Source organism: Notolepis coatsorum, assembly GCF_963971535.1.
Source record: "Notolepis coatsorum genome assembly, chromosome: 13".
NCBI lineage: Eukaryota > Metazoa > Chordata > Actinopteri > Aulopiformes > Paralepididae > Notolepis > Notolepis coatsorum.
The window spans coordinates 23,713,970-23,729,820 of NC_140177.1; the positions used below are offsets into that span (position 1 = coordinate 23,713,970).

The 15,851-nt window shown below is 41.5% G+C and overlaps 1 protein-coding gene across 1 annotated transcript in view; it reads right to left on the bottom strand.

Annotated features, from left to right (window-relative positions):
• The window catches only part of mfsd14a2 (major facilitator superfamily domain containing 14A2), a 44,818-nt gene that overhangs the window by 19,532 nt on the left and 9,435 nt on the right, over positions 1-15,851 (bottom strand). Inside the window, exons 3-6 of the mRNA XM_084327822.1 lie at positions 13,273-13,335; positions 8,031-8,158; positions 6,486-6,600; positions 1,664-1,882 (exon numbers count right to left, since the gene is read on the bottom strand). Of these exons, the coding sequence (XP_084183948.1) occupies positions 1,664-1,882; positions 6,486-6,600; positions 8,031-8,158; positions 13,273-13,335 (525 nt within the window). The remainder of the gene's footprint in view (positions 1-1,663; positions 1,883-6,485; positions 6,601-8,030; positions 8,159-13,272; positions 13,336-15,851) is intronic.

The following is a 15,851-nucleotide window of genomic DNA, read 5'->3' on the forward strand; positions in this document are numbered from 1 at the left end:
TAGAGAGACGACTTATGCCTCGTCTCCACTAGCCAGGGTTTAGCCGTGCTGTGGCCTCGTCTCCACTAGCCAGGGTTTAGCCGTGCTGTGGCCTTGTCTCCACTAGCCAGGGTTTAGCCGTGCTGTGTACTTGTCTCCACTAGCCAGGGTTTAGCCGTGCTGTGGCCTTGTCTCCACTAGCCAGGGTTTAGCCGTGCTGTGGCCTTGTCTCCACTAGCCAGGGTTTAGCCGTGCTGTGTACTTGTCTCCACTAGCCAGGGTTTAGCCGTGCTGTGGCCTTGTCTCCACTAGCCAGGGTTTAGCCGTGCTGTGTACTTGTCTCCACTAGCCAGGGTTTAGCCGTGCTGTGTACTTGTCTCCACTAGCCAGGGTTTAGCCGTGCTGTGGCCTTGTCTCCACTAGCCAGGGTTTCGCCGTGCTGTGGCCTTGTCTCCACTAGCCAGGGTTTAGCCGTGCTGTGGCCTTGTCTCCACTAGCCAGGGTTTAGCCGTGCTGTGGCCTTGTCTCCACTAGCCAGGGTTTAGCCGTGCTGTGGCCTGTCTGGCACACGGTGAGCGTCTCAATTGTCTTTAGAACCTGGCCAAAGCTGGCTGGGACTGTTGTATCATCATGGTTCAGCTTGTGTACCAGTTGGTGGTGTGAATCTTGAAAGGTTGCCTAGCAACCGGAGAATTTACAAGGAACGCAATGGAGACATAAACCCGGCCATACCATACGAGCCCATGGCTATAGCCCCAGCCAGGCTGAACATAGCTAATGGAGACAAGGCAATAGAGGCAGGCAATGTTTTTGTATAGTTGCATGAATAGAATGAGTATTGAAATGGCTATGGGCCAGGAGTCCATTTCCCACTGGAATAATTAATAGTTCAGTACATATAAGATAAGATATTCCTTTATTGATCCACTTGCGGAAATTTGGGCATCATAGCAGCATGGAGGAGGGGTACAGGTATGGGCAGGGTAATAGTAGAAAGACATTAAAATAGGCAATACAATTAGAGCTGAATATAAAAATATGATAATAAATAAACAGTGTAAACAATGTAATTACGGTAACTCTGAATATAGAATTATGAGAAAAATAAACAAGTGTAAACTATTTTGCAGGTCTGTATGCCCTATCGGTTATATTATACATTACATAGAAATATTTTAATATATATATACCGTAATTTTCGGACTATAAGCCGCGCCTTCCCCCCCCATTTTTCGACCCTGCGGCTTATATAACGGTGCGGCTTATATGTGACTCGACGTGACCAAACCCGAAAATGTAAAAATCTAAATATTGCTTTGACAGCATTTAAATGTTATTTATCTGTTCCCTTATTTGCTAAACTTAATACAACTTGTAAATGAGTTAATTCTTGTTATTTGTCCAACAGTATTGTGTGTCCCAATGCTGGTGGGAAGACTGTAATTAAAGATAAAAACACCTGCGGCTTATAGTCCAGTGCGGCTTATATATGTACACATCATTCAATTTAGCTGCTGCGGCTTATATTCAGGTGCGGCTTATAGTGCGAAAATTACGGTAGTTCATTATAGAATACATGATATTATAGAGTTACTATATAGACATAACTCCCATGGTGCTATAGGGATTAATGCAGCCATCAAACGACATCACACACCCTGCAGGCGGTATGGCGGCTACTCACAGCGAAGGGGTCGGCCTGCTCCCAGGAGATGGGGGCTCCCCAGGACGCCGGCCTCATCTTCTCGGGCAGCGACTCGGGCACGGCCACCAGGATGAAGCAGATGTCCAGCAGGGCGATGGCCGTGGCCAGGATCACCACCAGGGTGTCGCCGTACTTCACAGACAGGTAGGCCCCGATGGCCGGGCTGGTCACCAGGCTGGCTGCAAAGGTGGCTGACACCTGGGAGGAAAGATGAGATAAGATCTTCCTTTATTGATCCCCTTGGGGAAGATGAGATAAGATCTTCCTTTATTGATCCCCTTGGGGAAGTTCAGGTTTCATAGCAGCATGTGGGAGGGGAGGTACAGGTATGGGCAGGGTAATAGTAGAAAAACATAACAAAAAGACAATAAAATGAGATCCGAATATAAAAATATGAGGAAAAATAAACACTGTACAGTACACAATATAATGAACTCTGAATATAAAAATATGAGAAAACAGTACAAAGGTGCAGACAAGGGTCTGTATGCCCTTATGCCAGTTATATTATACGTTACAATAAATATAGGCAATCAAGAATTTGTATCTGAATATATACTATAGTAAAAGTAAACTGTATAAACAAGGTACCCTAACTGGCAGGATATCGTATAAAAGGACAGGGAGAAGTGGTGGTGAGTTAAAGGTGCTGTAAGTGGTATTTTCTTTGTTAAAATAAGTGGTCTACATGTTAAAATAATAGCTCTACACAGTCATAATCACTGATGTAGAGTGTCTGGTCAGTAACATGGGTCTCCCAGTCGCTCCGCTCTGCAGTAAACACAAAATACATGTTCCGATATCCCGTTCCCACGTTATCCAATCAGGAGAGGGAACTCCACACTGCAAAAATGGTCTGACAAAAATAAGAGATAAAAACAAATATGTGCTTGAAACAAGTAAAATAATCTGCCAGCAAACTTGGCTTGTCAAGATTTCATGAAATAAGTACAAATATCTAGGGTTCTCTCTCGTAATTGGATAAAGTGGGACGGGAGAGACTGGGAGACCCATGTTACGGACCACACACACTATATCAGTGATGGCTGTCAGAATGTAGAGACACCCGTTTTAAACAACACTCTGATTGAACTATGATTACTGATGAAGGTTATACAGGTTGTGTTACGAGGGTGGGAATCAGCAGGGACCTCACCGTTTGATAACAATTATCGTTAATTGGAAAATTTACTTCTGATAGAGAAATAGATCCAGCATTCCCATGATTGTTGAAGCAGATTTCTTATACATTTAGTCATTTAGCGGACGCTTTTATCCAAAGCGACTTACAAGTTCTGTATGACAAGTCACCAGGAAGGGCACAACTCTATCAGCTGAGTAACAATGTTCATCAAAGTGTTGAGTGCTACAGTGTAGGTTAGTTTATTAGGACAAGTGCATGACAGTAAGGTTAGTTAGGGTTAGATTTTTATCTTATTTCAGATAATGGTTGAACTTTATATACATTGTTGGACTATGGTGATGTGATTTATAGGCATGCTGGGGATTCAACTCTTAAACCTCTGGACTCTGTCCATCATTACTGGTGACGGGTATGATACCCACCACTGTGTCCTTTATGAAAAGGTTGGATGGACTTCTGGTTGAAAGGCGTAACTATTTGTTCATTCATTCATTTGTTCAAAGCCCTTATTGCGTCCCCCTTATATCACAACACTGTTGGAATGGAATCTTGGAACCTATTCAAATTACTGGCTGGTTCTCAGGATTCCTCCAGTTTGCTCTGGAAAAACTGCTTTTTCCTTTGATGCTTTCAACACCTGGAATGCCCTCCGACTGAGGCCATGGTTACACTGGGCTAAAACAGGAACGTTTTGTTGCTGAATGATTACGTTTGCATGTCCAAGTTAAAAAGAAACGCAATTTTGGCAGGAAGGGGAACGCTGAAAAGGTGTTTCCGTTTTGGAAACTCGCCGACAATGGGGCCATGTAATCTGCACGAGCCGGATACGGAGCCGTTCTGCCCAATGCCCATGCGCAGTAGAGACCCGCACGGTTATTTCCAGTGTTTACAGCAGAGCTGTCCCAAGTAGCTGTAGCTACCAACGTGTTGTCAAGTTATTGTTATAAGGAGCACAGTCCAAAACTACAACAGTCTGCATACCCTTAACAATTGTGTGTATTGAGCAGTATTGTACCCATTCTGCAATCTGTTAAATAAAGTTTTCATCCATTTCTAATAGCGTTAACGTTACTACGTTAATAGCCTCGATGCTAACTATATACATGGAGAATGCCATTCACATTAGCATGTAGCTAACAACATCGGAGATCTTTTTGTGAGACTAAACTATCCGCTCTTGGTGGTAAATTGTGTTGATGTTGGTTTTGTTCATCAACAAATGAGGTAGAACACAGTGAACGTATCCGTTTTGTTTATTGCACTCTTTGCTGAAAAATAAATGCTACGTTGGCTAAATGGCTCACGCGAGGATTGTTGCTTTTTAGCAGGAAGTATATTGGCACATTCAACTTTTCTGATTGGTTGAAAATGGCCTTCATGTTTGAACTACATCGCCACCTACTGCTTTGGCATTGTACTACATGTATATACATCACTGTGCTCAGAAGGCAAAAACGATGTCTAACTTGCCTGCCATTACGTAGCGTTCTGAAAAGCGAAACTGAAACGAAAACCGGGCCTAGTGTAACCGCAGCCTGACTCGGAAGGCTCTTCCTTCTCTTGCTGCGTTTAGAAATATGATCTGCGACCTCTGTGTCGACTTGTATCTGTCTCAGCTGATATGTTATTGTTTATTCTTATTTATTGTGCCTATATGTATGAAACTGCTGAGAAACAGTCTTGTTTTGTAAGTTTGTCGTTGCAATAAATGAGGTCAACCTCAGTGCCTTACAAGTTGAAATAAAGGTTTGAAATGAAATTATTATTGTTAGAGCCACAACTTGATTATCAGAAGATTGTTGATGCATCACAATGTTTGATTCGATCCCATTGCGAAATATATTTATTTGTACCAGTTCATTGCAGAATACCTCTAAGAACATATCTGCAAGACTTCATGGTGGAAAGATTTTATTTACTTCAACTACTCTGCCTTTTATCGTAATAGTTTGTAAATGGAAACACCAATCAGGGCAACACTTTTAGAGGGTGTTAACTAGTGCCAAATGTTTTAGTAGCTACTAACAACTGTCTGCTTACTAGGGGTGGGGAAAAAATCGATACGTAGTAGTATCGCGATACTTTGCGTGGCGATACTGTATCGATACAGGGACGCCAAGTATCGATATTTAATTATTCATAAAAAATTTATATATATATATATATATTTTTTTTTTGTATAAGTCAGTTGCATTGTTCATTTCAATACCTGTAATAGTACAGTAGTCCACACATGTGCAATAGTACAGTAGTCCACACAGTGCATTCAGTTAAGTTGGAATATGACTAATACAAACAGTTCAGTTTGTCAGGTACATGCAACACAGATTACAGTGTTGACATCTGTCTGCTTGAGAAAATACCATGTTCTGCAATAAAAATGATTGAAGTGAGATGAACAGACTGAACTTTATATTATTAGATGAAACATATTGACAAAGTTTTACTTTCCAGTTGAAAAAAGGTCAATTAAATTTGATCCAAAAAATAAAATAAAATAAAAATCGCAATATTAATATCGCAATACTCAGCGTATCGCCATATATTTAGTATCGTGATCTCTGGCGATTCCCACCCCTACTGCTTACCAAACCGTATGATTTAGTAGCTACTAACAACGGTCTGCTTACCAAACCGTATGATTTAGTAGCTACTAACAACTGTCTGCTTACCAAACCGTATGATTTAGTAGCTACTAACTGTCTGCATACCAAACCTTATGATCTAGTAACTAGGGATGCCCCGATCACGTTTTTTTGCCACCGATACCGATCGTCTTGAGCCATATCGGCAGATACCGATCCGATAGATCGTTTTTGGTTTTATAAAAAAAAAAAAAAAAAAAAAATTATATATAAAATATATATATTATATAATCATACTTGTAGTTGTATTATCTGCGCGACATCGCCACCACGCAACAAGTCAAAATGCTCGCTATCTGCAAACAGCTCCACTGTCTGTGTCTATACTCTAGTAGCCTCAAGCTCCAGCCAGGATTTTCCGGCGCTGCAGCTGGACCCTATACTCTGGTCAAATCATATTCAGCATGCCCTCATGCGATGGAAGCCAGGGGCTCGAATATGCATCGAATCAATGTTATAAGACATTGATATCAGGAGCTATCTGTAGCTACTGCTAGCCAGCTAGATAACGTTAAGACAACGCCTCAGTGAACTATTTAGTTTACTGGGATATTACGTAGTGAGCTAACGGAGGTATCATACACTACTAGACTATTGCTGGAGCATTTGTTGATATCAGGAGCTATCAGTAGCTAGCCGGCTAGATAGCGTTTGACAATGCCTCATGTATTAAACTAAAAGTGAATAGTTGACTGGGTCATTTTGTAACGGTAGCTAATGTTAGCTCACGGAGGTCCCACTAGACTAGACTAGACCCGTGTTTACACGGGTGCGGGAGGGGCAGGAAGAGGATGCGGAGCAGTACGCTGCAGCTCTGTGCCTGAGAGTGTCAGCGAGTGAGATCTCCGCTAAGAATTGGATCATGTTTTTCGATCGGTTTTCACGATCGGCGAAAATAAAGCATTATCGGAATTTACCGATCTCATATTTATACTGAATATCGGCCGATACCGATCGCTGGCCGATCGATCGGGGCATCCCTACTAGTAACTAATAACAACTGTCTGCTTACCAAACCGTAAGCGGTGGTCCTCTCGTGCTCCTGCGTGATGTCTGCAACGTAGGCAAAGATCACAGAGAAGGTAACGGCAAACACACCGGACATGGAGATCACGGCAAAGTACCACCTGGAGGACAGAGGAGAATGTCAGCACACTCTGAAACAACACGGGTCAAACTGACACAGGTCATCCTTTGTCTCTTAGAACAAGCCTTTCAAAAAGGGAGACTATACCCAGTGTTTTTTTTTTGTTTTTGTTTTTATATAAATATGGGAAGCAGAGATCGATGGCATTTGCTAACAACACTAGTGGAGGTCAATGGGAACCAAAATAAAGTGACATGTTCCATGACATGGAAAACTCAACTGAAGGACTTCAATGTGATTTTTCAGTTAGGTTTTCATTTACCACCAGCAAGCAACCTTGCCAGATGTTACTCTGTGCATTGAAGAAGAGACCCCTGGTCTTGTCGATTAGTCATGTGCATAAATAAGGTATAAAATAAAAATTAAATAAAAAAGGTAGAATAAAATAAAATGGAATATAAACTAATTTAAAATAGAAGTACAATAGAATTATAAAATAAAATAGGCGAGGGCTGTACAATTGTGCATGATGTGGTCGAGTATATACACTAATGAGAATACAAATAACAGTGGGATGGAATATTTAACAGGGCTGTGCAAAAGGTATGAACAGTACATACTTTGTACATACATACACACAATTCTTCATAATATCTGTATTGATTTTTAACATAATTTTATAAACAAATACAATTCTGTGCTTTTATTTCTTATTAAATCTTCCATTTCTTACTCACCTTCTATAATTTATTCCTGTTCGTTGCCAATTGGTGCTGCAGTTTTATATTTAAGATAAGATATTCCTTTATTGATCCCCTTGGGGAAATTACATTTACATTTAGCTGAAGCGACTTACAAGTCAGCAGGAGGGAGACACCTCTAACGGCTAAGTGGTAGTGCTCGTCTAGCAGTGCCGAACTTGAGTGCTACATTCTGAGTGCATAGTAGTATAGACATATTAGCATAGTAGGTAGTAGTATAGGCATAGTAGTATAGACATAGTACCATAGTATGTAGTAGGTAGCTTCAAATATCTAAAAATAAATGTCAACACATGCTTTTTGGATGGATGGAAATTAACAAATTTACGTGACCATTAAACTTTAAAGGTAGAATCTGTAATGCCGCCAAACAGCGACCCCTAGCCAAAAGAGCCACACTTGGTATTGCACTTTGTTTCATATATTTCTTTTTTTGTGGAGGATAGGGGCGAGTTTGCCATCACTGGCCACACCTCAGGATCTGCCAGGAGAAATGCACAGTATGATAAGAACGCCCAAATCAAAAAGCAATATAAACAAAGTGAAATACCTAGCGGGGGTAATTTGCAGTGAAGTAGATTACAGATTCTACCTTTAAGCCCCTATTTATTGGTGCCAAGTTGCAGAAAGACAAGAAAAGACGAGACAAAGCTTCAGGGGTGAAACTGTCTGTGTGCGTGCGTGTGTGTGTGTGCATGCATGTTCTCACCACGGGCTGATCTTCATCAGCGGGATGGGAGCACAGGTGAAGAAGACCGTTAGCAGCAGGAAGGACTTGCGTCCCCACACGTCTGACAGAGCTCCAATTAGAGGAGCACTCAGAAACGACAAGATGCCCTGAGAGAGAGGGGGGGGGAGGAGATAGAGAAGGGTGAGAGGAAGAAAGAGGCAGAGAGTGTGAGAGAGGAGAGACACAGTGAGTGAGAAATATATGATGTGAAACAAAGCCTGTTCACTGAACTGAGCTGTAAATGGGTAACTTGAGTCAAGTGACCCTCTTATAGATTCACAGAGACAGCGCTGTACATCCTCTCACTCAATTGTGGGGAGAGAGACTCACGCCAAGCCCCGTGTACGATATGAGCACCACACAAACCCTCGCTACGGCCTGTGCATCGTCAGCTAGGGATGGGCATGAGTTCTGTTGTCCCAGATAGAGTAGTGCTTGAGTAATTGTTGTTTAGGGAAATCAATTTTTAGAATGCATCTTAAAGTGCATGGTAGTAGCAATTCGAGATTAGGCGAGTCGCACACGCTACCGGCTAATCGCACACGGTATTTTAATTATGCCTCTGTCCGCGGACACAATGCACAGCAATATACCCGATGCTTAATGCGTATCGTCAGTCAAAACAGTCAGTTACCATTTGTAATAATTACATTACGGTCTACTCTCGTCTGCAGAAGGTCTCTCTGCTCACGGAACGGCAGGTGGGGAACAAAATTAGTCTATGAACGCTACACAAAGCAGGCAAGACATTGTTGTTATCACAATGTGGAAACGCACAAACACGAAACACTGTTTTTATCTTTCAGATAACGCTAAGCCGGCTTTCAATGCAACAATGTGTTCACGACCGGTGTTATCTTCCTGTAACAACTCACACCTGGCAAGATTTCTGTTTCAGTGGCACAAACTGGCACCTTTGGTGATAAAAGAAAATAATCGTTTTTTATTTGACCCTTATTTCACCAGGATGATCAGTCGAGAACAGCTTTACAATGATGACCAGGCAAGAGAAAACTAAAACAAAAACAACACATAGTATACCATCACTCCTCTACCATAGTATACCATGACTCCTCTAACACATAGTATACCATCACTCCTCTAACACATAGTATACCATCACTACTCTACCATAGTATACCATGACTCCTCTAACACATAGTATACCATCACTCCTCTAACACATAGTATACCACCATCACTCCTCTAACACATAGTATACAATCACTCCTCTAACACATAGTATACCACCATCACTCCTCTAACACATAGTATACCACCATCACTCCTCTAACACATAGTATACCACCATCACTCCTCTAACACATAGTATACCATGACTAACACATAGTATACCATCACTCCTCTAACACATAGTATACCATCACTACTCTAACACATAGTATACCATCACTCCTCTACCACATAGTATACCTAGTAGTGTTGTCAAAAATATCGAAAAATCGATGCATATCAATTCTGAATATTTAAAACGGTTTCGATACTCATTTCCCGCAATATCGATACTTTCTGCAATATCGATACCAGCTGGCTTGCTCGCAGTCTTCTACCGCAAGTTGTTGACAGACACACACGCTGCTGCAGAGCACGTTTGCCCCTCCTCCTCCTCCCCCTCACAGACCAGTCTTCAGTGTCTTCTTGTCAACAAAGCATTAAACATTAAACCATTAACTTTAGTTTAATACATGAGACGTTGTCTACTGATGGCTCATAATATCAACAGCTGATTCGTTGTTAGTAACGTTACAGCTAACGTTAGCTAATCGGTCTTCCGTTAGCTTATGCTAGCTAGCCACCTTATAATTCACAATATAATTACTTCATGGAAACAGAGTAACGTTAACGTTATGTCGAGTTCATACTACACTACACGTATTATGAACTCGACATAACATTAACGTTACCCAGTTTCCATGAAGTGTTTAATTAGCAGCAATCTTGTTGAAATGTAACGTTAATGCTCCGAGCATAGCTCCACAAACCGCAAACCGGAAGCAGTCATGAAATTATTAACTAAAAGATTTGAATCAAATAAAAAGCAGCAGCACTATTGCATAACTGAGTCTTTCTTTAGGGGAGTAGGACATTTGTTTCACAGTTTTAGCATGATGTTTTATAGATGGCTAGGTTAAACACAGTTTTTTTTTTTTTTTTTTTTTTTAACTTTGACCAGTCAGCTGGTTCTTTTCGCGTTTATCACTTTTTCCTGGTCAAGTATGACCGACAGAAACAGGTTGAATGGGGGTATAGATGGGGGGAAAGACACTCTGAGAAAGTACGGCTTGTCCGGGAGTCGAACTCGCTACCCCAGATCCGTGACGCGCACGGTTGTCCCCAACGCCGAAATAGCGTTCGAGGTACGCAGTGAGCTACTGGAGCTCCCCCCAGGTTTTGGTTTTTAACACTATGACGACGGGCGGGGCCCGGCGATTTAGGCCTCAGAGGACAGCAGAAAGTAAACAAACCGATGTACTTTCTAAGAGCTTTATATATAATTTATAGTATTGCTATCTGTCCATTCTCATTGTCACTTGAGTGCATAAACCGTGCCTTCATAATGGCTTAAAGAAAATAAAAATCCATCGGTTGGTTGTCATTTTATAGCGTCGTGAATATAAGGTTTATCGCACTTTTCGTCTCGTCTTTTTTCCCGGGAGCTAGATAATAGGCTAAACGTTGGTGCCGTTATATCAAACGCCATTTCTGCTGTATATATACGAATGAAATAAAACAAACTGCGTAGCATCCGGACTATTACAGAGCATCTATGGATGAAATGGGGGCGGCGGGGAACGCTGATTACTATTATTGATTACCAATACAGTGTGCGTTCAATATAGCATTTTCATTGACCGATCACGTTACGTTATAAAACAATGTCCAATCCAGCTGTAATTTGGGGTAATATTATCCTACCGTCAGGCCATGTGATCGCCGGCAGCATTTCCTCACCAGTCATCGGATTCTGGTAGATCGATATGCACATTGGCTAATCATAAATCCCATTATTCCACGCTGAAAAAAACGCTCGCCAAGCTGATCCAAGATGGAGGATGTTCGGCTGGGATCAAGGAACTATGATCCGCACACAGAACTGTACTTTTTTATTTATTTTTTTAAATTCACATAATGATACTGCAGTGGAGCGATGGCGCCCCTAAGCGGGTCTGGCCGGTACTGCATGTTTCGAAAATCAAATATGTGAAAAGATGCTGGTAGTGGATCGGGTACCTAAGAAGCGTTATAAATATGGAATAAAACAATAACAACTCGTCACGTATATACTTGTGGCTCTGGTCCACAACGCTCTTTTTCGAAACACGTATATACTCGTTCTCGGACGGCATAGTGTTAAGAGGGGGGGTTTGATTTGATTTAGATTAGATAATTTAGTTATTTTTAAATGTCTGATCTAAAGAGAAACAAAGGGTTTTAAAAGTGTTATATTTATCTTCTCTTATAGTACCAGAGAGAAGCTGAGGAGAATCAACCAGCAACAAAAGCAACATTTGAAAAAAAAAAAAAAAAAAAAAATACAAAATTGCATTTTTGTGGGTGGTATCGAAAATGGTATCGAATATCGATACTTTTCAAGGTATTGTATCGAAGTTCAAATTCCAGTATCGTGATAACACTAATACCTAGTGATGCAGATATATCTGCCGATATGGCAGTTTTTTTTAAACACATCGGTATCGGTCTAATATCAAGATAGGGCCGATATGGGCAGATATTAAAAAAAAATAAAATATCAGTCATTTCTGAAAATACGTTACAAAAGTAAAAAAAAAATTATGCATTTTAGAAAATAGCTCTTTATTTGATTATCATAAAAAAGTGTTTTCTATACAGAGACATCGACATCAGTAAATATCGGCATCAGCCAGAACAGCAATATTAATATCGGTTATCGGTATCGGCCACAATTTTCACATCGGTCACGGTGCATCACTAAGAATACCATCACACCTCTACCATAGTATACAATCACTCCTCTACTGTTGAAACAGCGAATACTAGAGTAATCCATTACTCCCGCCCATCCCCATCGGCACCAAGGGTTTTTAGCGTGTGTCTACCAACACTGTGGAAGTCAAAGGGAAGGGGAGCGGGCTGGTGAGGGAAGACGTCACTGTTCACATGGACCTCCCTGTGTGCCGGCCGTAAATATATGGTGTTCAGTTCCTAATCTATAGTTCAACTCAAGCCATTAAGTAGGTCATCGTTGAGAGATCGCTTGTCAAACCCGTTGGTTGGTGGGTGGTAGAGGTGTAACAATCTTAATACAGAATCTAAATTCCTTTTAAAATGTACTTTCTCCCCAGGATTTTCAAGATGGCGCTGAGATGCAACTAGGGGGTTGTTGGCAAAATTATTTGCAATAAGGAAAGCCATTTGCTGTAATTTCCAACATGCGGTGGTGATGTGGAATTTCCCATGACTAAAACTCATGACAACACCAGTATTACCGGTGACACCGGACATTTTACAAAATGACGCCCAATATCTGTAGAGCACTTCTCTTTTGCGGCTACATTGATCCACTGTGTCTGTGAAAATCTACTCTAAATGAAAGTGAAACTTAAGCTACTCTGTACTGTACTGCAACCTAGAAAATGGATCTGCTGTCCGCGCAAAAATAATAGGGTCCCCTCTCAATACACTGCACGCAGTGTAGTTGCCGGTACTAGGGCTGGGCAATTAATCGGAAAAAAAAATCGCGATCTCGATAGACCTATGCAATCTCATTTCTAAATGACGATTTTTTTTAATACAAATAAATGGGGGAAAAAATATATATAAAAAATGTTTACTTTACTTTTTTAAATGATGACATTCTGACTTGAGTTATTTTGTATGTTACAAGAGACTTAAGTTTAAGTCAAGCACTTTCATATATGTTATGTTTTAGTTTAAGTCAAGCACTTTGATATTATGTTATCTGTTTAAGAAAGTTCAATAGATTATTTTATTGAAAAAATAAGAATCGTGTGAGAGAATCGTGATCTCAATTCTTAGAGAAAAATCGTGATTCACATTTTAGCAAGAATCGCCCAGCCCTAGCCGGTACTATATATTGGCATAATTCGAATATTCTAAAATCTATGCCCATCCCTACCGAGTTACACCGGGTAACAGACTACCGAGGCAGGCCTAGTGGGCGGTGCCAGGCCTAGTGGGCGGAGCCACTCCGTCTTACCTTCACACCATGGATCAGTCCGTTCATCAGGAATGTGTGTTGGGGGAATGTTTGGTGCAGGACCTGAGGAACGAAACACAGGAAAACACGTCAGGAAAAACCCCACACCGTGTGCAACAGCAACACCTCAACAACACCAACCGACGGCGGCCGTGGCCGACTTTCAATGTTAAATCAAGACTATAGCCGGGAGAGGGAAGTAGGCTTATCACAGTGTAAACACACAGTGTAAACCCACCTCCATCTACTCATATAATAGTTCCCTTGTGCATTTTGGAGATGAAGGGCAATAAACCAACAGGTCCCAGCCTACACGACTCAGGCCATGGAAGCTTACTGGGGGACAACTAAAAAAGACATACATCAAAAAATAGAGAGAAATATAAAAAAACACAATATGATTAATTGGATTGACCTCATGGGTTTATAAGACACCAAAAATATTGTTGCAATGTCCATTATTACATTACATACATACGGATTACCTGAATACAGATTACAGTTCGGTCTGAATACAGATTACATGAATACAGATTACAGTTCGGTTTTAGACAAAGTATTCTGTCTTCTCTTCCAAACTACAAAGAAAGTTCCCTTCCTGAAGCACAACTCAAGTTGTTCATAATCATCCAGCTCAAGAAAATCAACATAAATGGAGGACATTTCACTCAAAAGTACTTCCCGTACGTCCTCGTAAACGGGGACAGTAAAACAGGAAGTGAACCTCATTCTCAGTTCCACCTCTAGCTCACACACCAAACAAAGTCTGTGCTCCTCCAGGATGGCAGTAAACATGCCGGTCTCTACTGGTAACGTCCCTGACCGTATCTGTGCACATAGGGAGCTTTGTCTTTTGTTTAAATGATACTTAACATACGTCTCTGTTCACTGTAACTATCTCTTATGAGACAGTATATATGTAAATACACCCCATCGCCTGTGTGCAGTAGGGACTCAGGAGGTAGAGCAGTCGTCTGGTAATCAGAAGGTTCCCGGTTCGATTCCCGCTCCTCCACCGGGCAGCGCTTTCAAAGTGTCCGTGAGCAAGACACTTAAGTAACCCCTACTTGCTCCCGATGAGCAGGTTACATTACATTAGATTAGATTGTTACAGGGTTGGCACCTTGCATGGTCCGTCGGTGTGTGAGTGAATGGGTGAATGTGAGGAACAAAATTGTAAAGCGCTTTTGGACCATTTACCATTTAGTAGGCTATATTACAACGCTTGGTCAAACCGACAACACAGTATCCACAGAGCCGAATGGACCGGGCCTGAACTGGAATGACAATGAGAGCTCTGCTGTAGGGGCCTGGCTGCGCTGCCTCTCCTTCTTAACATGCACTGGAGGGAGGGGGACTTTCCCACGTCTCTTGTTAGTACAGCGTGACGTCTCCTGTGGGGTCGGACTGAAGGTCGTAAATGACCAGCTTGGAGTGAAAAAGGGCTGCTTATCTCTGAGCTATAATTCAGACCGCTGTTTCTGCCGTTTCTCCCCAATGCACACGGAGACGCACGCACACACACCCATTTACCAAGCAAAATCATTTGTATGGAGAGTTTAAAGAAAATATATATACACTATCAAACCATGGTATCTGCAGGTTTCAACAAGTTACATTTAATACCACTTAGAGCAAAATGTTAAACAAATGTCACAAACATACTAGCAAAAGAAAACAAATAAAAAAATAAAACACATAGCGACCCTAAACCTAAAATTAAAATTATTGCACGTTCAAGCTCTCACCAGACGCACCAAGCTCCCGGTAGCCACGCAAAATAAACGACTCCAATACAAAAACATTTCACATATTTAATCTTATTTCATCTCCCGACAGCCGAGCAGCCGAGCTGCCCCCCCCCCCCCCCCCCCTTTTAAGACCTTAAAATGAGAATCATGCATTTATTACCCGTTAAGACTTTTTAATACCCCGCAGATACCCGGCAAACTAATTTCCACTTCAAATGAGATTATAAGGAGTCCTTGCAGACAGTTGGCACATTTCTTTAGTTTTAAGTAAATCGTAGCACAGTATTTTATCAACCCGGACCCATTGCAGATGTGGAAATACTGATAAACGAGGCCTATTGTTCATAGACATAGACAGACGCACAATACACTTGGACACACACACTGTGCATGACACGGATGTACACAACGTACACACACACCATTCTACCCGCGGCTCACTGTATTCAATAGCTCAGTCAAATGGCATCAATACAAAATAAAGCGGGTCAAAATGTTAAAGGCATGGAGCGCAACAGCCCTGATGCCTGGCGCTGCCCTGCCTCTCCCACCCTCCTCCTCAGCCACTGTAGTCGGGAGACAATGCAGTCGTTATGCTGGAGTTGCTGAGGTCCTTCACTGACTATTAGCCCACTTTACCAATGGGTGTAATGCAGAACATTGACTCAGCAGCTGAGTGATGAACAACATGCATTAAAAGCCCATTACTGGCTGTAATTGAAAATAGGCACACGGAGAGGTCTCTCAACTGATGTTTAGCGCTCTGTGGATGAGTGTTTTAACATAAGATATTCCTTTATTGATCCCCTTGGGGAAATTTTGGTGTCA